The 22,987-nt window shown below is 44.1% G+C and overlaps 1 protein-coding gene across 7 annotated transcripts in view; it reads right to left on the reverse strand.

The window, feature by feature from the left end:
- LOC125425723 overlaps positions 1-22,987 on the reverse strand; it is a 67,587-nt gene that overhangs the window by 10,389 nt on the left and 34,211 nt on the right. For 6 of the 7 annotated variants that reach the window (XM_048483282.1, XM_048483291.1, XM_048483318.1 and 3 more), the window contains 12 exons: positions 20,749-20,849; positions 19,592-19,682; positions 17,670-17,807; positions 16,486-16,742; positions 15,568-15,691; positions 14,390-14,617; positions 13,096-13,251; positions 12,048-12,265; positions 10,805-10,985; positions 7,992-8,138; positions 6,061-6,468; positions 1,844-3,640 (listed from right to left, as the gene is read on the reverse strand). In XM_048483282.1, coding sequence (XP_048339239.1) covers positions 1,844-3,640; positions 6,061-6,468; positions 7,992-8,138; positions 10,805-10,985; positions 12,048-12,265; positions 13,096-13,251; positions 14,390-14,617; positions 15,568-15,691; positions 16,486-16,742; positions 17,670-17,807; positions 19,592-19,682; positions 20,749-20,849 — 3,846 coding nt within the window. The remainder of the gene's footprint in view (positions 1-1,843; positions 3,641-6,060; positions 6,469-7,991; positions 8,139-10,804; positions 10,986-12,047; positions 12,266-13,095; positions 13,252-14,389; positions 14,618-15,567; positions 15,692-16,485; positions 16,743-17,669; positions 17,808-19,591; positions 19,683-20,748; positions 20,850-22,987) is intronic. The other variant, XM_048483327.1, reaches the window with a different exon arrangement.

A 22,987-nucleotide genomic window follows, 5' to 3' on the forward strand; every position in this document is an offset into this window, starting at 1 on the left:
CATATTATCACTCCGCAGTGCAGCTGTAGTGTTTCTTTTCCGCAGTTAGCTGCAAATGAAATGGTGGTACCCCATAGGACTTGATAGGGAGTTCTAGCCAGTGTGGTGTAGTGGTTATGAGCAGGACTCTAAATTGGAGAACAGGGTTTGATTCCCCCACTCCTTCACATGAGCAATGATCTCTTATCTGGTGAACTGGATTTGCTACCCTGCTCCAACATATGAAGTCTGCTGGGTGATTTTGGGCTATGCACTGTTCTTTAGAACTCTCTCAACCTCACCTGCCTCTCAAGGTGTCTGCTGTGGGGAGATGAAGCAAAAGGAGTTTGTAAGCTGCCTTGAGTCTCCTTACAGGAGAGAAAGGTGAAGTATAAATCCAAATTCTTCTTCTTCTATTCCTCATAAGAATCCAGCAATGTCTGTCTTCCATGGCAAGATCCTCCTATCATGTTGACACTAAAGTAAATCTCATTTCAGCAAAACTTCCACTTCTCCTTGCAGTTGTCCCTTTACATTTTGGTATCCCCCTCTTGTTTCCTGGTGCAGTTGTGGGTGTTTCTGATTAATTAATCACTTATGTTACTGGCCTGTGTACTCCAGAGTAGATCTTTAATCATTCCTTTTTGCTTGGTAGGCTATAATCACTACTTTCCCCATTGCAGCCCAAGTAATTGTTCATGGCTCACAAGTGAACAGGAAGTAATTAAGTGCCCCAAAAGCAGAACCCAAAAGAAAAAAGGAAAAACTTAGTAGCTCTGGGAAGCCCAACAATACTTTGTCGGTCCAAATGCGGCTAGCAACCATTGCAATTGTATTTTAAGTAAAACACACACACACATACTCCAACTGGGTCAAAAAAAGAAAAACAATACAGAAAACATTGGAATGCCAAAGTGTATAAATTATTGGAAATAAATATTCTATCTGTTTTTCTATATGGAACAGCAGCAAAAATATTATAGGTGCAAAAACTGAAAAGTCTAGCTATACCTACAATAGAAGAATGGTTGAAGTTTCTACAAGTTAACAGAAATGGCCAAACGCATTTCGTTACTCAAATAAAATAATTTATTTAAATATTTAGATAATTGAAAAATCTTGGTTATTTGGGTAAAACAGACAAAATGAACTGATCACTAGTGGTTTTGAAGGTTAGTAGATTATCAAAATAAGACTTAATATAGAAAGTGTGATGATAATCAGTAGTAATCATAAGGACCAAATATACTTTATGTTATTAAAGAAAAAGTAGTAATATCTTTTTGCGCTAATACTTGGTATGGATGAAATTAGGAGTCCTTATGATAAATATATATTTTATAATTTTGTCTATTCCAAACTAAGGATGGATCTTATAGTTTTCTGCAGAAGAATTTTTGCCTGTGGAGCATGACTTTCTTGCCCCCCACCCCCACCCCCCACAAACCAAATTGCTGTTAGGGGTAGAATTTCAAGGAGCATTTTGGGCTGCAACCAGAGGGGAGAGGCAAGAAAATTATGCTCTGTGGTCAATCACATTTACAGAAAACTCTCTGTGGGACTGACCCCATAATAGCTGATATAGAAACAGCCACTATTTTAAAGCAGGCAGTTCTGAATTTGATTTCCACTGCCTGATGGCCCCGAAACAGGCCTACATTATAGAGTCTTGCTAGAAAGACATTTGGTTTAGATTATGACACATTTTTTTCCTGTTCCTCTTTAAGAGAGAGATGTCTTGATCTGTACTATGTATCTCCTTTGTCCATACAGTCTGGGAATCTATGGAGGGGAACAATTAAACATTTGGTTTTCAGACAGAAAAATGCTATCAGAACATACACGGACAGACAAGTGTTCTGACCTTGTTGATCCCTCTGCTCTCTTCTTGGAGCTTCAGCTGGTCCCCTGGGCAGATGTTTGGAACTGTTCCCATGGATGCAACCTCTGTCCTCTCAGATGGCTCTGGGCAAGAGGGCAAAGATGTCCAACACTGACTTGAACGGCTCTTCTTACTAAGCCCATTACTGGACATTTTCCCCTGAAGTGGCTGCACAGAGGTAGGAAGCTTGAACTTCGCCACCAGCACATTATCTGCTGTTGTCAGGATGACTTTTCCACTAGAACCACCTGAGCTTTGTCCCTTGTCTACCTTTCTCTCTGGGTCACCATGGACACCTGCTCTTCTCTTGTTCTTCTCCACATTATTCCATATGGTCTGCAGCTCCTCCTCTTCTTCTTCAAACAATTCATGGGCAGGGTGACAAACATCTTCCCTGCCAGGCAGCTTTGGCCCTTCAGATGTGTTTTGTCCTGGAGTCTGGACTAAAAAGTCTAGACCTGAAGATGCTGGGATGTCTTCTTGGTAGCCAAGTTCATATTCGAACAGAGTCTTAGTTGGGGATTTGAATCCTTTGTGGTCCAGTGAAGGTGGGATTCTTTCACAACTTCCTTCTATCCCACCCTGGCTAGTTTCCTTACTTGGCATCACATTTGCTGCAGGGTCCTTAACTTTGGTTGTGTTAGAAGCTGCATTGACACTGCTTCTCTGTGCACCAGGGGAGGGCTTGAATTTCACTCTAGATGATTCTCCGACTTTGCCTGTGTACTCAGTTGGCTCCTTTTCCTGCAACCCCTTGCTGGTGCTGCCAATGGTATTCAGTATGACAGCTCGCCTGTCCCATTCCCAGCCTAACTGCTCATGCAACACACCGATACAGGACAGCTGGTTCTGCTTGAAATTCAGACACTCATCGCTGTAAGTGCTCTGACTCTTGGGACTTTGGCTGTTCTCTTTGCAAGGAGCAATGCAATTAGCCTTCTGCTTGCTGTAGCTCGGGTTGCAACTCACCTCTTCAAACCAGGTGCCTCTTTCTTTCTTGGGGAACTTATGGTAAACATCCCCTGTCCCAAGTGGCTTTTGACATCTGACTGACTGTACTTCTTGTGTTCTCTTCTGCAGGCTGGTATCATTCTCCTGTAACTTTGCTCCATTGGTGTTCCACAGAGCCATCCCACTGGCCCAGTTTGCTTCCTTTCTATCTGCTAGTCCCTCCTGTGATACGCTGATGGCATCACGGATGTTCTTCAAGGCAGTGGGATTTTTAGGGAGCTCCAGGCTCAGAATGGAGCCTAGTGAAAGATGCTGGCATAAGCCCATCCTCTCTGGAAGTGCCTGGAAGCTACTAAGACGTTGGCTATCTCTCACAAACATACACCATTCAGATCCTTTCCCAACTGAGTCACACTCAGCATTGATAGCTCGTGCCAGTGAATTCTTCATGTAGTCTTTCAGCTTTCTGCGTGGTAGGCAATGTGAGTGCAAGGTCTGTGCCTTTCTGCTGCACTTAGGGGGCCAGGTGCTACTTAGCTTCTTCTCCTGGGCAGGCTGTAGATCACTCAGATCTGCTTCCACGATCCCTTGCAAGGCGAGTAACTGGGAATCTTCCATTGTTCCTTTTCCTTTTCTGCTCAGGCTCCTCAAGTGAGAGTGGCTGCTGATCTCTGGCCAAGTGTGGCAGGTGGTGGTGCCCCACCCTGGACAGGGAAGCAGCGAAGATGGAGTTCTGGTTGTCATTTGCTTAGCAAATTGTGCCATGCTTGAGCTTCTACAAGTAATTCTTTTATCTCTGTCCTCCTTCACTTGCAAACAGGTGCTCACCTGCAGAGAGAAGGAAGCCATGTAAGATAACTCATCCAAATACTCAAGATCACTGGAGTTCAAACACCTACATATCCTGGCTGCACACATGCACTGACACATGCTCCTTCTGTCCAGCTTTTGACCACACATCACACAAAGCTTCATTCATGCTACGCAACAGCCAGATATGTGAACAACACAATACAGGTTCCAGGTGCTAGGATTTCTTCAGTTTCTTCTACTACAGTTCCAAAGTACCATGATACAACTTCATTGGGTTTTCTGAGGAAGGGGTGCATAACCAGTTAGCAAAAGGAATAGCATTTCTTGCAAAGTGCACCCCACACACTTCAGCGTTATGTTCTCTGAAAAAGAAACTACCAGTAAACCTCAGCATGCAATCATTTATCAGAAACTCAGGAGCCTGAAATGGAGGGAGATGCAATGAAAGCAGGTCATTATTATATCCCACTCAAGTGTGGTATCAAGTAGTGGTTACAGTGTTGGACTAGGACTTGGGGGAGGGTAGCCCGATCCAAATCTCCACTGTTGACCCAAGGACACCCCCCCCCCATGTCTTTATACCCCAGTATCCTCTGGCTAATACATTCAGAGGTTGAAGACCTCCATCTTTGATATCAAACCACACACACAGTCAAGGTATGGGTCACCTTGAGTACCTGCAAAGGCAGTAGTCAGAGCACATAAATCAAAGCTCTTTTGCATGACTCCTGCCCTGACACCGAGTAATGATCCATGCTGGTAGGACAACAACCTACCTTCCAGAATCACTCTTACAATGCATCCTTCTCAAGAAATATAAGAAAATGCATAGCTGGGACCACCTACTGAACTACTGTCAGGAAGCATTAGTGAGACTTGCTACACAGCACAGGTAATTCAATTATCTTGACTTTCCTCTTGCATCACCTCAATGTATCACTTAATAGCGCCCCTCACAAAAGTAGCCAATGGCAGCTAGGATCCTGGCATTTCCCCACAATTGGGATATGGATTCTAACATTTCTCCTATCACAACAACCCTGCAATGGTTTCCAGTCAATAGAATTTGGGTGCAGATACCCTGTGAGTGATCTAAAACCTTCCTAACCCATACATCTTCTAGAAAGCAGGCAAATCAAGAGGCATCAAACCCCATAATTTTGTAGTTGGTTCTGCTCACAAATCTTCTTCCCACTGTGGACAGGAAACCTCTTGCAATTTCTGTACATTTGGAAGTAGATTCAGCAATTGAAGATGCCAATAAGTTGAATGCAATAGCTGCTACTGCTCCAGGGCTGAGATTGCATTCCCTTCCGTGGTAGTGGGCTTTCTAGAACTCCCCTGGAACTCTCCTCTCTGATTCACAAGCTGTTGCAGTTCCTGTGGAAGCTTCTGGTTCAGAAGCCGTTCGAGAGCTGTGTTTTAAGGATGGGACCGCCACAGTATGACTCCTCCCTGTTCTAGGAGCTCCAGATTTTTCACAAATAGTATTTCAGTAGTTAAAGCACAATTTTTTTGCAACTGCACAGTTGCAAAAGTCTCCAATTATGTCCTTTACACTTTTTCAGACTGTAGAAGAATCAATGACTGTTAATAGGACGTAGTTATAAAAATTCACCTGCAAGCAAGCCAATGCCCTACTCTTCTCTCTACTCTGAATTCCTGGCATCCTCAACTCATTATCAGGCATTATATTATTATTAATTGGGTAATTCAAAACCAGTGCTTGAAAGAAAGGTGGGCCCGTGAGCCACGTCCAAGGGGAGAAAGAGATGTCTGTGACTTTTGAGACTTGCAAGTTTGCTTGCAGTGCATTTGGGAGCTGCATTTGAAAGAGTTAGTGAAAAACTTTGTTGTACCATGCAGCTATTTTCCGATGCATGCATCCCTGCTCCAGCTATTTTACCTCTTCCACATGCTGGTGGAGTGGCCTTTTCTTTCTCTTTAAACTACCCAAAGTATCTCCTAACAGCCCCTGGCAACGTTTCCAAAAGGTTTTATAGGCTGAGGGCTTAGTTTCACAAAGCTGGATGTGAGGAGAGAAAGAGACAAAAAAAAGTGATGGAGCAGTAAGGATAATCTCCTACAAGTCCGAAGGATAAGGAGGCAGGTGTGATGAGGAGAGACAGCAGAACGTGCTACAAGTGAACACTGAAGCAGTTTATAAAAAGAAGCCCAGACTGCAGGGCTGCTGCTCTCCATGATCTAGACTGCACATGTCCTGCTGCTATCTGGGAGCTTCAAATTATCCACTGGTATGCCTTAACCAGTAAGGCAGACCACCCCCAACTCATACCCCTGCTCTTTCCTGCCTGAGCACTTTGGAATTGCTTTGCACCCATCAGAAGATCCCATCATCGCACTAGGGGCACACATCCCCTGTGTGGAAGACACCAAGGAGCTCTACTAATGACTAGAACATGACAACACCTTACCTTGTGCTTGCCCTCCTCTTTCACTGATGCTGGTACTCTCACTTGGTTTGTTGATGCCGGTACTCCTGCCTTTACCTCCCCTTTTTTGCCAATGCTCAAGATCAAATTCACTGTGCCTCCCAAATTGCCAGCACTTTGTTTTGGCATCAGCAGCACAGGACTCTCTGTTGGTTTCAGGGTCAGTGTTTCCTTGGGAGTGTCCTTCTCAGAGGGCATGCAGTTTACTGTTTCTTCCAAGTTCTGTTTAGATACTGGGAGAACATCGTCAATAGAAAAGTCTGCAACAGGGTCATGTATTCTCTCTTGCCCATCTCCAAGGGAGAGTGATGTGAATGGAGGCCTTTCAGAGACACTGGGTCTTGGGATGCCATCTGCATCAGGCATGTCTATTTCAGGGGCTACTTTCATCTGGGAAGCAAGAAAATATCGTAAAAGAAAAAGAACTGTGTTGCAGTAATAACAAGCTTCAGTACTTCCGTCAATCTAGGATCCCTCTTGCCTGTTCCCTTCCTTCTGAACAGTGATCTTTGCTGAATTTGTCCAGACTGTGCAGTCTATTTGTAGGTGGGAATAATATAATCTGTTAAATTTCAGCATGTTATAGCTAAATTAGACATGAGGATGGGAAATGTGTGAATAAATCGTTACCTTAAAATGTAAATTGCAGTTGTGTGGGTGGGGGGAGGTAGAAGAGGGGGAATTCAGGTTGGGGTTGTAGTGCACCAATTTCCCGTCCTGAAATTGCACCTCCTAATCCAAATCAAGCTCCTCTCCAGTTGCTACATACAATTTTAAAACAGCAATGCAATAATAATGGAGATCCTTCCACAATTCTTAATGTCACATCTGCTTTGTCTACCAGGCAGCTTTTAAAGGAGTAAAAATGCCTTTTCGTTTCAAGAGGCAGAGTTAGATACCATATGAAACAGACCCGAGATGATGGGAAATGGAGCAACCCATCTATGTAGAACTTGTTCATTTGTCCTCTGCCCTTCTTTCAAAGAGCTCAGAGTAATGCTTTTATCCTTACAATAATCTTGCAATTGGGTTAGGCTGACAGATGATCAGACCTACCCTATCCAGCAAGCTTTTTAACGGTATTTTAATCCTTGGATTTCCACAGCTTTTGCATCCCATTTGATGAAGCTGATGTAACAAGTGAACTCAAACATCTGCATGCTGGGAAAATAGGACAGAGCAGGGAAGCATGTCCAGTACAGCTAGCTGGGTGACTTGTTGCAGTTTATGGATGGATACAGAGTGCTATGCTTCTGTTAGGGAAGGAAGAAAACTCTCTTTAATCTCTAGAGGAAACTAGCTGAAGACATTTAAAATGCATCTGAGGACCACCCACTGGACACACTCAGTTTATGCTTAAAAATGGGGAAATGTTCTGGTAATGGAGAGCAAGGGCAGGTAAATAGGAAATGTGCAAATTCAGTCAATTATCCATGGCCAAGCCCAGGGACTTCAGGAATTATTAATTCAAACAGGAGCAAAATGCATCATGGCATTTTAAATGAAGTTCTGACTTTCACATGAGGAAAATGGGAAATGAATTGCTGTTCAGGTACAACTATGAGATGATGTTCAAACTGTACGATACTTTTTCATGATTTCCCATGATAACCATCTGAGGCAGATATTCCCTTCATAGATTCAGCATCACAAGTTTCTGCAACTTCACAAAAAAGGTTAGCGTTCTTTTGCAGATCAGAGAAAGGGAGGTTGAACTAGGATAATGGCTTTGCTTTATCAATCTTGATGCATGGAAGGGGACACAGCCACCAAATGGCACCTCACACTATTAGCCCACCTATAACGTCCATCCCAGATCAATCTGCTCTATACTGTTTCTGTGGCTGCTTCGTGAAAGGACTGTTTTGTCACTTCATGGATCTCACAAAGCCACTTGACAGTTCCATACTAACCTGATCATTCTTGGGCACACTCTGAGTGCCATATTGACTCTTCCAGCCACCAGTATTGGTGCCAGGTTCCTTCTGAGAACTCTGTGCTCGCCAACGCACCATCACCCATCCTAACATGCTCTGTAGCTCCTCCATTCGCTCCTTTATCTAAAGGCAGTGGGGGGAGGGGATAAAAAAGTAGAGGCATCACACAAGAATGTCTTACTCTGATATTCTGCCTCTTCTCTTTTGCTTATGAATTCTGTAACCTCAAGAGGAGGAAGGTTCCTTTGAAATGTGGTGTTGGAGGAAAGTTTTACAAACAACATGGACCACCAAAAGGACAATTAAGTGGGTTCTAAATCAAATCAGGTCTGAACAGTCCCTAGAAGCTAAAATGACTAAACTGAGGCTATCGTACTCTGCCCACATTATGAGAAGATAGGAGTCACTGGAAAAGTCAATAATGCTAGAAAAGGTCAAGGGCAACAGGAAAAGAGGAAGAACCGATATGAGATGGATTGACTCTAACACACGCACACACACACACTGTGGCTGCCACTGAACAGTGGTGTTTGAGCTTTCTCCACCTCTGGATCCAACTAGCAAGGGTGGTGGCTCATGTGCCTCACTGAATGAATAACTCACTAATAAAACTGCCTCAAAGGAATCTTCTAAGTCTAAGGAGGATTCCGCATAGGCCAAAAACAGCGGTGTGAAAACGGTGTAAACCCTTTTATACCGCTTTAAACCTTTTTACACCATTTTCACATGGCTATTTTTGGCCCATGCAGAATCCACTTCAGATAACCAACTGATGTCCCAGAGTAGTTTATCTGGCCCTTAGCAATACCATCAAATTACAATCAAGTACGTACAATAAAATATAAGTTGTGAGAAACAAAGGTACACTATTCTTATCACCACTCTCTTTGGATTGATGGTACAACTGTGATGCTCTTACTGTTATTTATGTAAAACAATGTAAAACAATGTTGCTCAAACCTTAGAAAGCTGTGGACAGAATTTTTATTTAAATTGTTTGCAGTCACCACCCTCCCTGCTGCTAGCACCCATGGATTGAAACATCCCTTTTGAAAATGCACACAGCAGGCCGTGCATGTTCCATGGAGGCCTCTGCCCCATCACATCTGTAGAACAATGCAATATGAATCATACCAACTACTGTATCTAATCTGGAGGAACCAGGTTTCTTCCCAGCTCTGCCGCCTGAGCTGCCACCTGAGCTGTGGAGGCTTATCTGGGGAATTCAGATTAGCCTGTACACTCCCATACACGCCAGCTAGGTGATCTTGGGCTAGTCCAGGGGTAGGGAACCTGCGGCTCTCCAGATGTTCAGGAACTACAATTCCCATCAGCCCCTACCAGCATGGCCAATTGGCCATGCTGACAGAGGCTGATAGAGGTGGATTCAGTGGAAGGCCATGGGTCTAGACTGAATCTAACTCTCGAGGAGCTCTCCCAGCCCCACCTACCTCACAGGGTGTTTGTTGTGAGGGGGGAAGGGCAAGGAGATTGTAAGCCCCTTTGAGTCTCCTACAGGAGAAAAAGGGGGGATATAAATCCCAACTCTTCTATTCTTCTACACTTTAAAAGTGCATATGAAAGAAATGTTTGTATTGTCTGTACATAGCCGACCTACAAGGTCAGATCTCAGAGAATAATTGATTCCAGTGAGAATCAAAAGGTCTTGATTCAAGTTCTCTCCCTCTCATGAAATTCCTGTCATTTGCAGAGTGAAATCCAGTTAAATTTTACATCAGATGTAACCATGATGACTGCATTAGGACTGCCCCTTCTTGATGTCACTTGGCTAATTAGAATTCCTGAGTCTGAATAACTGGTTCTCCGCAACCAATCAACATGTTTTCTGGCAAATGCTTAGATATGATCTGGATGCTAGGTGACTGAGAGTGGCAGCAACTCTCAGCTGTTGACTTCAAAAGAAAAGGAAGTTGGTTCTTTCTTCTTCCCCTGAGTGGGGAGTGCTTGCCCCCATGCTGCTGAAAACTAATAGGGGTCTATTTTCATACCAAAGCCAGATGGGCACAAGAAAAACTCACCACCTGTCCTTAACAAAGATCCCCCTTCCAAAAAAGAGAGAGAGACCTGGACTCTAGCCTGATTTATACCTTACCTTTCTTTCACATGTAAAGAGAATGAGACATTTCGCAACATAAGATTTTAAAACATATTTAAAATAAATCTCAGGGATTCAAAACTGCAAACAGCAGCAGCCTAAAAGCAATCATAAAAACAGTAACAAAAAACCCTACAGAAAATATTCAAATGTTAAAAGCAGCAGAGATAAAAGAGCCATACAATCAGCAATAGAATTTACAGAATAAAACAGCTGCAAGGAATAGAAATGCCAAATAACTCCTGGAATAAAGTCATGTTCCCAAAAGACCAAAAAGGAAGAGGCCTGCCTGATCTTCTGGGGCACATAATTCCAGGATGAAGGACAATGATGAAAAACCCTGTCCCATCTACCTATCTAAAGCAGGGAACCTGGAGCAAGTTTTAGAGCACATGCAGATTCATGCAATCAACTTGAGTATGGAGACTGACCACTTGGAAGTTTGTATAACAGAATACTCTTTTGCTCTAGGATCACAGTCTGGGGAACAGAGCAGTCCCTTAGAAATGGCTACTCATGATGCAAGGTGCATTTCTGAATGGCACCTTGCCAAGCACATGCATTTACAAAGAGAGCAATCCAATGTCCCATGACTGCTGAAAGGCTGATATTCAAAGGAATATTCAACAGGGTCCCAGGAGGTTGGTTCCAGGCAGCTGCCTTTGCCACTTACCATCTCACTGAGGTCATGCTCCTCAGCTACCAGCTCCCACCCTGCAGCTGCCAACTCTTCAAACTCCTTCAACTTAGTTTCAATGTTGCTCTCCAGCTCCTCCCACCGATTCTCTTGTAGACCATGAGCACTGTTTAGACTCTCTGAGAAGATTTGAGCACGGGTGTCTTCGGTCCAGGAGCTAGGGAGTCAAAGAAAGAGAGACAGGCTAATCACTGAGAAATATCGATGGATGTAACTGCAGCTAACTGGAACTCCATACAAGATTTGGAGTGGGGCATTACATCTGAGGTTAACTCTGCTGGGAAGGCCCTGGAGCCCCAGGAGAGACCACAGTCACCCCAAGTGGTAGCTGGATTAAAACACCCAAAGGATCTGAGACCTCCTCAGTTTTTGATGCATGTGCTGCCACCTATTTCTCTCCCCTTGCCCCTGCCAGTGAAAAGGATGAGGCATCAGCAGCTGCTTGTTGACAGTACAGAGCACTGCCTTAGCAGTCAGGAGTTGAGGCTGCCTCCTTGAAAAGTAAGGAGGGTAAATAGATGGATAGCAATGAGCCAGCAGTGGCTCCTAGCTGCCACCACACTCGCTTCTCCACCTAAACGGAGACATGACTAGAGCTGTTTCCACACTGAGTCCTGAATAGTCATCTTCTACAGTGAAAGTAACAGTGAGCATGCAATTGTGCAGTGTAATAGTGGCATCCACATGTCACATCCTCACTGCTGCCGTTGCCCCCTTATCCTTTCCATCTGCTGAAATGACAATCCCATTAAGACCCTTTGAGGGCCAGCAACCTCCCTTTCCATTTTTCCAGTTAAGCCACTGTGCAGCTGGGAAAAGGTCTTAAAGGGCTAAAAAGGAGTGTGGGTGAAGCTTAGTGCCACCACTTTGAAGGCAGAGCTTAGCTTCACCCCCTCCCCAAATGAGCTGTGAACACAGCTTCCACATGGAAGCTCCATGTACAGCCCCCACCCCCACGCCAAGCAGTGGCATTTTGTGAGTAGCTCTGCTTCCTGAGGCAGCTATCTTTGTAGAAGGAGGATACTTGCTGGATAAAATATAAACCATAACATCCATTACAAGGCTACATGGTATAAATTGTACAACACTTTATATAGTTATGATGCGTGTGTGCACACATGTGGGGCAGTGGTACCCAGAATTTTAAAGGATGTTTCAGGCCATCTTGCAACTAAAGATTCCAGAGATACAAAGTGACTGCTAAAGACAGCTGACTTACATAATGGCCAAATAATCTCTGAAGAATTGTCGCAAACGAACAGCATGCTGTCCACGGACAGCATTTTCCAACACCAGCTTTTGCAGTTCCTTCCAAGCCTCCAGTATTTTTTGAACCCCCTTGGAGTTGTCACACATCCGAACCAGGCAGGGCTCCTCCAGCTGTGCATCTTCTCTCTCCAGGTTCTCCAGATCCACTTCCAGGTCAGATATATCACTCTATGGAACGTGAGACAACAGCATCCAGAATGGTAAAAAGAGCCAGCAGAAGGGACCTCCTTGGCTCCTTTCCTTGCCCCTGAGAACACAGACTCTGCCAGTCTCTTTCAATTCTCCCTTTTGCTTTTAAGAGGCCAGGAGTCTAACATCTATGCTACACTGACAAGCAAGAGTTCAGAGCCAAGGGCCAAGTATAACAGCCTGTGCACAGTGTATGTAAAAGTCACTGGGTGGAAGGACAGATACTCAAGGCTCTCTCTATCACTAAAGGTTGTAACTGTTCACAGCTGCCATGAGAAAATGCAACAGATATACAATGTGGTGTCAGATCTGCGATCCCAAAGTCTACGAGCACCAAACTGATTATTTTTTGGTTGCTGCCAGCTGTATATCTGTATAAATGGGATGAACACACTGGAATGCCTGGTTTGGAGCCAGCTCTTGCCAGACAAATGGGACTCAGAATGAATATAGTTCTCTGATCTGATGTCCACAAACCATCACGAATTCCTACTCGGATGAATCTAAAAATGTCAGAATAAGATATTCTAATTAGAGGAAACCTTCTTCTATAGAATACTGTTCAACAATATTCAGCCCTGAGTGAGTTGGAATGCATATATACCTGGACCAATATGATGCAAAAGAAGCCTATTTTTCATTTCAAACCGAACACATTGTTTGAGAACAGCTCAAATTCAAGTGGGCACATCAAACAAGAGCAAGCTAACCTGATGCCAGAGAGATCTAACTGAAGGGTAAAAGCACAGACTGATGCTCCTTTGGGAGAAGTCAAATGTAGTGTCCTGCACTGAGCCTCTCACTCTCACCTCAATCTCTTGCTGCCTTCTCAACAAGCCCTGCAGGTCCAGTAGTTCCAGCTCACTTTTCACAGTGGCAAAACTTTTCTCTGCCTGGATGAGATCCTCAGCCAGGGCTTCTGCATTGACCCTCAAGGTATCCATCTGGGAGGCAATCCAGGACAGCTGGAAAAGAACAGTGGAGTATAAGGGTCATGGAATGAGTCACCCAGGCTACTGGAGACAGCCTATCCCACAGCTCTAAACCAGAGTCATTCAGATACACAAACTTCTGTTTAGCCATGAAACAGAAGCTGGTGGTTCCTGAGTCCCATTCCTGTACCCCTGATTCACCCTAAAATATGATTTTTGCGTGCTTTGTACACCTCAAAATACCCCAAGTGGTTTTCAATTGCCTGTATTTCACCACTCTACTTCTATAGGTTTCTTGGCACTAAAGTTAAACCAGCTGTTCTTTATGGAATATGCCTCATGCTACACAAGAATCACTTGGTGCAGAGTCTGCAACTCCTGAATAAGGGTGTCATTTCACAGTTTTGTTGCAGGGTATCAATGCTTCATTAAGGGAGGCAAGTTCAAGTTTCCCTTGAAATGCCAGTACAAAGAAACTGCAAGGAATATTGTTCCTTGCATTCGTATTCTGTGACATAGATCTGGGTGGGTGAGCATGCCAGCCTGCTGCTTGACCCCACACACTAGGGGTTTTGCTCATGATCAGTTTTATGCTGCTACTCTTTGCATGAGTGGAAAGTATGCCAAGATAAGAGAGGAGTAAACAAAACTGAACAGGAACATGAGATTGGAGTACCAGTACAGATCTCAGCACCATATTTAGCACCTAGTAGCTTCATCGCAAGTATTTGTTTAGCTGAACAAGATGTTCTCTCACGTCATCCATTCATTGTTCAGTGGTCAATCACTTCTTCTTCACTACCAGACTTTTCCTTTTTAAAAATTAATCCGAATGTTCCCTCTCCTTGATCACAGAGAATCTGGTTTATTTCAGGGAATGCTTCCTACTCTCACATGACTCAAATCACTACATTCATTTGAAGACTCCTCTACTCCCTCACTTGAAGGATAGAGTTGGGATACACAACAAAATCTGAAGAGCAGCAACAGGGTGATGCTGGCATATTATGACTCTTTCAAAAAACATAGCTCATCTCTGCAAAGAAGAAACAAAATCCACCTCCTAGCTCCGTGTTCCTACTCTCCTCATCTCTGCAGCAAGGCAGGAATTCCTCTAAGTACCAGAAGGCAGTGTCTTCATGGCACATGGTTTCTGTTAACCCTCTCTTACCCTTGTTTCCTCCCCATCTTTCAAAGCCTGTTCAAAGCATTCCAGGTCCTCTGTCTGAACTGCTGCCTCCACAGCTCGCTCCCGTTCTTTCACCACATTATTCAGCATCTCTACTGCTTCTTGGAGCTCCTCCAGTGGTCTGCACAGGTCCTTACTGCTGAGCTGCTGCCCACTGTGGGCTATGAGGATGGGCAAAGATTCCTGCAAGCCTCGCTGGTTAGCCACTGCCTAACCAAAACAATAAACAAACAATGTGATTAGAGATCTGTATCATGGTACTGTTTATTCCTGTTTTACCTTCGTGATTGACTGTAGTGGTCTTTGACAGTATGCAATAAATGCTATTGTACATTATAAATAACCTATGTGATTAATATATGTTGTCCCTGGCTTTATTTATGCCCAGAGCAATCTTGAGAAAAAGATTACCATTCCTCCTGTTTTGTAGGTGGGGGATTTAACATTGAAAGCCACTGATTTTCCCTAGGCCACAGAGAGAGACTTAAATGCAATTTCAACCAGTATCTTTGAAACCAAGGTTTTTGGCTATGACCTTTAGGCAGAAACTTCAGTAAGCAACAGTAGCCAGTGTGATGTAGTGGTTAAGAGCAGGTAGACTTTAATCTGGAGAACTGGGGTTGATTCCCCACTTCTCCACATGAACCGTAGACTCTTATCCAGTGAACTCAATTTGTTTCCACATTCCTACATTCCTTCTGGGTGACCTTGGGCAGGTCACAGTTCTTTGGAACTCTCTCAGCCCCACCTACCTCACAAGCTGTCTGAAGTGGGGAGAGAAAAGAAAAGGAATTTGTATGCCCCTTTGAGCCTCCTTATAGGAGAGAAAGGCAGAATATATATCCATACTATAGCTTCTTTGTAAAAGAATAGTTATCCATAGTCAAAAGTAAACCAAACCTGCTCTGTATATGTAAAATCATAAGAACAAAATAACAGCCCTGATGGATTAGATCAGTGGTCCACCTAATCTAGCAAGTTCTGCACAGTGTTTAACCTGCTGTCTTGAATGGCCAATAAACAGGGAACAAAGGTCAAGGCCTTCCCCAGATTGATTCCGAGTAGGACCGGGTTTGCTGCCTCTGAATATGGCAGTTTCCTTTAGTCACCATGTTTCTGACAGAAGGAAGCTCCCCTCCTTGGATTCTTTTTCTTCTCACCAGTTTTGTGTTCCTCTGGCTTAGCATCTCTTCCAGCTGCACATTCTGTAAGAACTCAGTTAAAACCAGGGAATCACGCAGCTCTGATGCCCGACGTTGGAGGACTTCTTGTACACAGGTGAACCTGGTAGGCAAAATATATGGGTTTGACTAACCATCTGTCTACCGCACAGGAGAAAGTGTCATCTAAGACTGCTGATTCCATAAAACAAGAAATCTGTCAGGGGTGGACGATAAATATTCAGCCATAAACGTAGCCTTATTTAAACTGCCCTAATTCTCAACATAAACCTCTCTTTAGAACATAAGAACATAAGAACAAGCCAGCTGGATCAGACCAAAGTCCATCTAGTCCAGTGGCCCACCAGGTGCCTTTGGGAGCTCACATGTAGGATGTGAACGCAATGGCCTTCTGCGGCTGTTGCTCCCGATCACCTGGTCTGTTAAGGCATTTGCAATCTCAGATCAAAGAGGATCAAGATTGGTAGCCATAAATCGACTTCTCCTCCATAAATCTGTCCAAGCCCCTTTTAAAGCTATCCGGGTTAGTGGCCATCACCACCTCCTGTGGCAGCATATTCCAAACACCAATCACACGTTGCGTGAAGAAGTGTTTCCTTTTATTAGTCCTAATTCTTCCCCCCAGCATTTTCAATGAATGCCCCCTGGTTCTAGTATTGTGAGAAAGAGAGAAAAATTTCTCTCTGTCAACATTTTCTACCCCATGCATAATTTTGTAGACTTCAATCATATCCCCCCTCAGCCGCCTCCTTTTTCCTGGCTGCCACCATCTCATGCTTTCCAAACAATACATCACTGAGAAACATGGTCTCATTTGCCACTCCTGAGACCCCTGGGCTTCTTAATCTGATTCTTATAATTCATGCAGAACCCCTCTCCTTGGTTCTTAGAACTTACTTTTCCTTCACTCTTTCCATTTTTCTTGGAATCATTGTCACTGCTGTGTGTTCCGGGGAGGGTTCCATCTGTATTTCCTCCTGCAGGGCTCGCAGCTTAATACTCCATGCCCTAACCTGGTTCTCTAGGCTGTCAATCTTCTGCAGGTCGTCATGAAGGCTATCAAGACTCTTCGCTGCTGTTGGCTCTGAGATCAAGCCTGTCACAGTTCCGAGCCAACATTCAGCCTCTTCTAACTCCCCAACCAGCCGCAGGGCCTACAAACAGTAAGGTGTAATTCAGGCAAAGAAGTCACACATGGCCTGAGCATTGTCCCTGAGACTGAAGATGCTCTACAGGAGGAAGAGAGAGTACCCTAAATACAAGGGTTAAGCTTCTCTGTGGAAGAAAAATGGAATTCTCCTATCAGAACAAAACTGATTGGGGTTTTTCTAAACCTTATACTGAATGCCACACAAGAGCCTGAACTGACTACAGTACAAACAGGAATACAGCAGAGGTCTTCAACCTTTTTGAGCCGTGGGTATCTTTGGAATTTGGAAATAGCATGGTGGGTTCAGCCACCAAATGGCTACTGCAAAATAGCTGCCTCAGGAGGCAGAGCTACTCACAAAATGGTCACAGCAGCTTACCTTCAATCAGAAAGCTAAAATCCTTTTGCTGTGGTAGAAGCTGCTGCCAAAGCAATATTCATAAATATGTGCAGTCAATTGAATTGCCAATGGTTAAATCAGAAACCTTCCTGGGAAAAGCCCTGCCTGGCCCCATACACTTTTTAAAAACACCTGGTGAGCATCAGGAAAGGTGACGGTGGGTGCCATGGTGTTCATAGGCATCATGTTAAACACTCCTTGAATACAAGTTTCCTCAGAAACTTGATCAATGAGGTGCAAAGCTTTAAAAATGTTACAATCTTTTGCTTGTGCATGGAATTACCCATCAACTGAAATACATAGCTTCTGTCAAAAATGAAAGCTGTGTCTGCTTTAGTAACACCTAGCATAGCTCAGCTCATGTTGAAACAACAAAACACTGTGTCTTTCTTTGACCTGCTTCTCATCACTGTTTGCTTCTGGCAGAGTGGGAAAACACAATGTCATAACATCACCGTGCATGGCATGTTACGCTACATGCGTCGAAGAGAAGAGAAAAAGTCACTGCTTTCAACCACAACTCATACTCACTGTATCAGTCTCCCTCAGGGCCACACCATTCTCCTGATGTTGTCTTCTCAGCTCTGCCCAAAGATCCTCCAGCTCCTCGAGGGCATCTTCTATTTGTGGATTCCACTTATGGCCAGTCTGCTGCAACTGTTGCAGCCCCTAAAAAGGATACATGGAGACCATTAAGCCATGTGAACATTTGCGACTTTGTATTGAGTCCATCTAGCCCCATCTACACCAACTGGCTCTTCAGCAGAGATTTCTCCCAGTGTCATGTTAATTAAGATCCCTTTAACTAAAGATACCATTAATTGAATGTAAATCGTGTATTCCATGACTGAGCTACAGCTCCCAGCAAACTATTCTGATTCTTTCTTAGACATTTCTTAAGAGTTGAGCTGATTGTCACTCCATTTTCCTCCCCAATAAGGATTGAAAACAGGTTCCAACATAGTCTCCTCTTCTCCAGTCCTTTGAGGTAGGTTAGGCTGAGAGAGTGAGACAGGTCACATAGTGAGTTTCCAAAGCAGAGTGAAGATTTGAATCTTGGTCGACCAGATCATCATCTTCCACTCTAACCACTGTGCCTGATTATTATCTTCCAATATCTATGCTCGCTCTAACATATCACTTACAGAGATTCACAAGAAGCCTCTCCTCATTCACTTCATTTTTCCTACTAGTCACAACAGCCCATCCTGCATGAATGATACAAACTGAAAATCTATTTAATTCTATTATCTTGGCTCAGATACTTGGGTGCTTAAATTTTAAGATACCATAATAACACAAGATCAAAACTAATTTAAGTGAATATTTTGTTGGATTTCTGGTTATTTTGAAGCAGCAGGATACCTAATTCAGTTAGTCAAAAGTATTGTGACACTCTTGTCCAAGAACATAAGTAGTTTTCTGGCCTAACAGAACTGGTTTATTAGGCCTCATGCCTTTGGCCGCGCCTCCCAGCTTTCTGTACCAGCTTCTTAGACACTTGCAAGTCTCCCAGATGACTTTCATACTCAAGATCTCCCCAGGCTGAGTAAAATAACATGCTGCTTTCCTTGTTGCTCCTTCTCTCCAATCTTCTATTTCAATATGATGCACAATTTACGTGGGTATTTGGAATATTTGCATTTCTTGTGAAAATTCTAGTATTCCATACACTTATTCTGAGTGCAAAAGACCATTTGATATATCAAGCTCAGTAAATCATCTCAATTTTCCTAAATATATATATATATTTTCTTTGTGGACTTGCCCCAGAGTCTCACCATTTTGCATAAATCCCTAATGTGGTGGTTTAAATTCAGATTCAGCCATGTTTCATTCAGTCAGATGCCAGATCCTAAGTCAGCAGCACCTTCTAGGACAGGTGCTTTCCTACATTTGCCTAATTTGGTTTGTAACTAGGATCCCACTTGGGGAGAGGACTGATTCACACAACACATGTGTCTACTCTACACATGTGAAGATACAATAGCAGCCTAGTGATGTAAAGCTATCATATACCTGGAGTTTTAGAATTCTTCCCACCAACAAGCCCTTTGCCCAGCTTGAGGCTAAACAATCTGAGGGAGCCCTTCTCACCCACGTGCTGCCTTTTGCTGTTCAAATCAATCATTACACACATTACACTCCTCCCTTTTGTTTGCTTTTGGGCTGTTCCATGTTTAAACAAAAGGAATTACTACCACTATGTCTAGTTTGGCCAGAACTGGTATTTATGTCAAGGCGGCTAGGATGTCTTCAGCTAAAACATACTCTACTAAGCAACAGCACTCAGGATAATGATAACACTGATACGATTCACAGTACCAGAGACTTACAGTGCAGTCCCATTCTTACTCTTGTCTAAGTCTACCGAACTCAATCAATATAGACTGGAGAAACTCTGCACAGGATTGAACTTTCAGAATTTCATCAAGTTTGTGCAGGAACATTACCATATCAGCAGGCTGGTAGAAGCCATGAAAGTGTGATTTTTGCTGGGGTGGGTCCTTCAATGTGTTCAGCTGTTTGAGAAGTTTCCTCCTCCTGCAGTAGGCAGAGAATCAGGGGAAGGTGTCACATTCCAGCTTATCAGTCAACAAAATGAAGACCTTCACAAAAGGAGGACATTTTCTACACACTGGAGTTACTCCTGATTTTTTTGGAAGTCAATCCATAATAATTGGAACCAGTTTGGGCAGGGGTCTTATGCACGTCTCTGCCCCCAGTGCATTTTTACAGTGGTGGAGTCAGCTTATTTTTTTCTGCATGTGGCTTAAATAAAAAGGATTTTCAAGGGAGGGTGCTGTCATCATTGGTGTTGTTACTGGTGGAGTCAGAGTCCCCCCTTCATTTAATGCTGCAGTGTTACAATGATTGTTTAAGCAGGTTCTGTGAATTCCCAGCATTCATTTTTTTTAAAGTAAGTCTTTATTCCCTTCCCAGAGATATACCTTTTCCCCTATATCTCCATGAGGGAAGATGCCAGAGACTTACTTTTTAAAAAATGAAAGCTGGGAATTCAGAGAAACTGCTTAAATCATCATCGTAACATTATAGCATTTTATCACCATTTTAGGAGTACTTTTAAAAATGGAAATCACTCATTGGGGGAAGGGGGCGGGAGTGGTTTAACAATAACAAGAGTCCAATCATTGAAAAGTGGTCTGGAGGTAGGTGACACAACAAAAATGGATATTTACTTTGTGCACTAGGAAAAAAAAGCTACAATGAGAAGCCTGGTGACTCATGGAGCTACTAATGTAAACAGGTACCGAAGACCCAGGAGTCAACTGAGAGGATGGGAAAATGGGGAACATCATGAATGTCAGTGCCTTGTGCTGATGGATCACTGGCTCCAACCCACAGCTTCATAGGTTCCACCATACAGCACCACTTTTAAAGATGCTATTTGCATGGGTTGGGTTCCTTGGGGATACCCAGACCTGACCTTCCCCTTTGCTGGAAGCCAGCTTGAAACTGTAGCCTACATAAATTTGTCGCTAAGCATTGAACAAGATACAAGAAAGCAACCTGGACCACCCCATAGCCGTTCCCACACTATTCGTTTTGTTGGAGCTCTTCTCCTAAGGAGAGCTGTATGTGACAATACCTCTTGCTGTCATTGTGAATTGACGCTCTTCCTCTTGAAGCTGGCTTGCCTTCCAGGCCTCTTGAATGTTCTGCCACACTTCCTAGGACATCCTTCTGCACCTGGGGCAAGACAGTCCTTGCTCAGAATGCTGCTATTAAGGTAAGTGAAATTTGCTGGAATGAAGCAGGACCATTTCTCAAACTAATAGAGCCAATTTCTGGAAAATTGCCTTAGTCCAGTGGTGGTGAACCTGTGGCACTCCAGATGTTCATGGACTACTATTCCCATCAGCCCCTGCTAGCAAGGGGCTGATGGGAATTGTAGTCCATGAACGTCTGGAGTGCCATAGGTTCCCCACTATGGCCTTAGTCCATTACACTCAGATACTGCAAACAATGTATCAGTAGCTTGCTCTAGATCATATAAACATTTTATTCCAGCATGAAATTAAAAGAAATTGGAGGGGTGAATGACACTGTAGACAGCTCTGACCACTTGGAATGAAGGTCTTGATTGTGTTCTTGTCACTCAAGAATCTCACAATCAGGATATGTAAGCATTTATGTTATGGCAATTGAGAAAAGAAGGCAGGCTTTGATGCTAAGCATTTAGAGCCATGGTAAGAATATTTCACATTTTTCCCAGGTACTAACTGGTAAAGGGGGATGGATATGCAGGAAGTAGGGGGATTATCACTTGCCACTTTCAGCTCTTCTTGCCATACTGTTTCAAGCTGGAAACTTATTATGGGAGGCTGAGGCCTGGATAAAAGGCCCAGGCTGGCATAAAGTCTGTTCTAGGAGGCAAGCAAAGCAGCTGGGGAAGCTAAAAGGGCCATTGCTTAGCAACCCTCCAGCATGGATCCACTACTGCATAAAGGTGACTCAATAATAGGGCAATGAAAAAATAGCATTTACACTCATTAACTCACTGGCTAAGTTACCATGCTGACTTGGGGCTTGTTAGCCTCACCAAATCATAAGCAGAAGGCTGCAGCAACAGATGCTCATTTCTTTCCCTGCAGCACCCTGGCCACTGGATCTGACCCAACAAGGCCCCTTCACCATAGGGATAGTTCTCTATATAGTTCTCATTGCTGCTGCAAAATGCAGAGTCCTTCACAGTGGCAACACAGCACCCACACAGCAGCTTTCCCCACAATTTTTTTCCACAGGTTTCTGTAGCTGCCATTTCCTCCCAGCTTCAACTAAACTATGGGGCATTTTCAGGCTTAAAAAAGTAATTCCTTGATCACAACAGTGCAATAATGATTGACTGTCACCATCAGCTAGTTTCTTGAACTCCCCATTTTCATTTTTTTAAATGAAATCTCTACCTGTTTGCATTATGGAAATATAACTGGTGCACTTTCTCCTTTATATCTTTCCCACCCTCCTTTATATCTTCATAAGAAAAAGGGCTAGAGTCTTTTTCAAAAATGACAGTTGGAAATTCACAAGAGCCAATAGATCTTGGCAAGAACTGGTGGATGCACAGGATGAGGGAAGGGGAAAAGACGCCAATGTGGGTAAAACTTTCAAAATCTGCACAGCATACAAAGATGCAATCTTTCCAAAGAGATCATATCAAACTAGCTTTGAAAAAGACTATATCAAAGCAGAGAACATCCCAGAAAGTGAATAATTAGATGACAATCTCATACTGATGCTCCCAATAAGCCTGCTGCAGTCATATGTCCTGGGTGGCCACCTTTTTGATCACGTGGGGGGCAGAAAATCACCCCCCACACCCCTCCTCCTTCCCCCCGTGTTGAAGGCAGCACCAGTCGCTCCCCCATCTGCTGCCTCCCCCTCCCTTGCTCGCTCCCTGGGGTGGTTGGGGCAACGCAGATGGGCAAGGGTCCGTTGCAGTTCATGCCCCCCATGGTCGCCTGGTCCTGCCTGGGAGAGGAGCGCTGAGGTTGGCAAGGAGGAAGGGGGTGGGGAGCAATGGGGTGCCTCCAGGGGGTGCTGCAAGGGGAGTCCTGCCACCCTGGGACTAACTGCATGCCCCCAACAACCCACTGCCGGGTCCAGCAGCAGCAGCCCAGGCCAGGCTGGGCAAGACACTTCAAGGCCAACCTCTCCATTGGGTGGGGGTGGTGGGGCTGAGATGGGCTGAGGCTGGGGGGGCATCTGGGTTTTTCTTGCAAAGCGGGGCATTGCTGGGGGCCCCCATGGCTAGCAGGGTCAAGATGGCTGACCTGGAGGTGGTCCTAGCCAGTTACCTGATGGCCATGGAGAAGAGCAAGAGCTCA

This window comes from Sphaerodactylus townsendi, linkage group LG01 (assembly GCF_021028975.2).
Source record: "Sphaerodactylus townsendi isolate TG3544 linkage group LG01, MPM_Stown_v2.3, whole genome shotgun sequence".
Taxonomy (NCBI): Eukaryota; Metazoa; Chordata; class Lepidosauria; order Squamata; family Sphaerodactylidae; genus Sphaerodactylus; species Sphaerodactylus townsendi.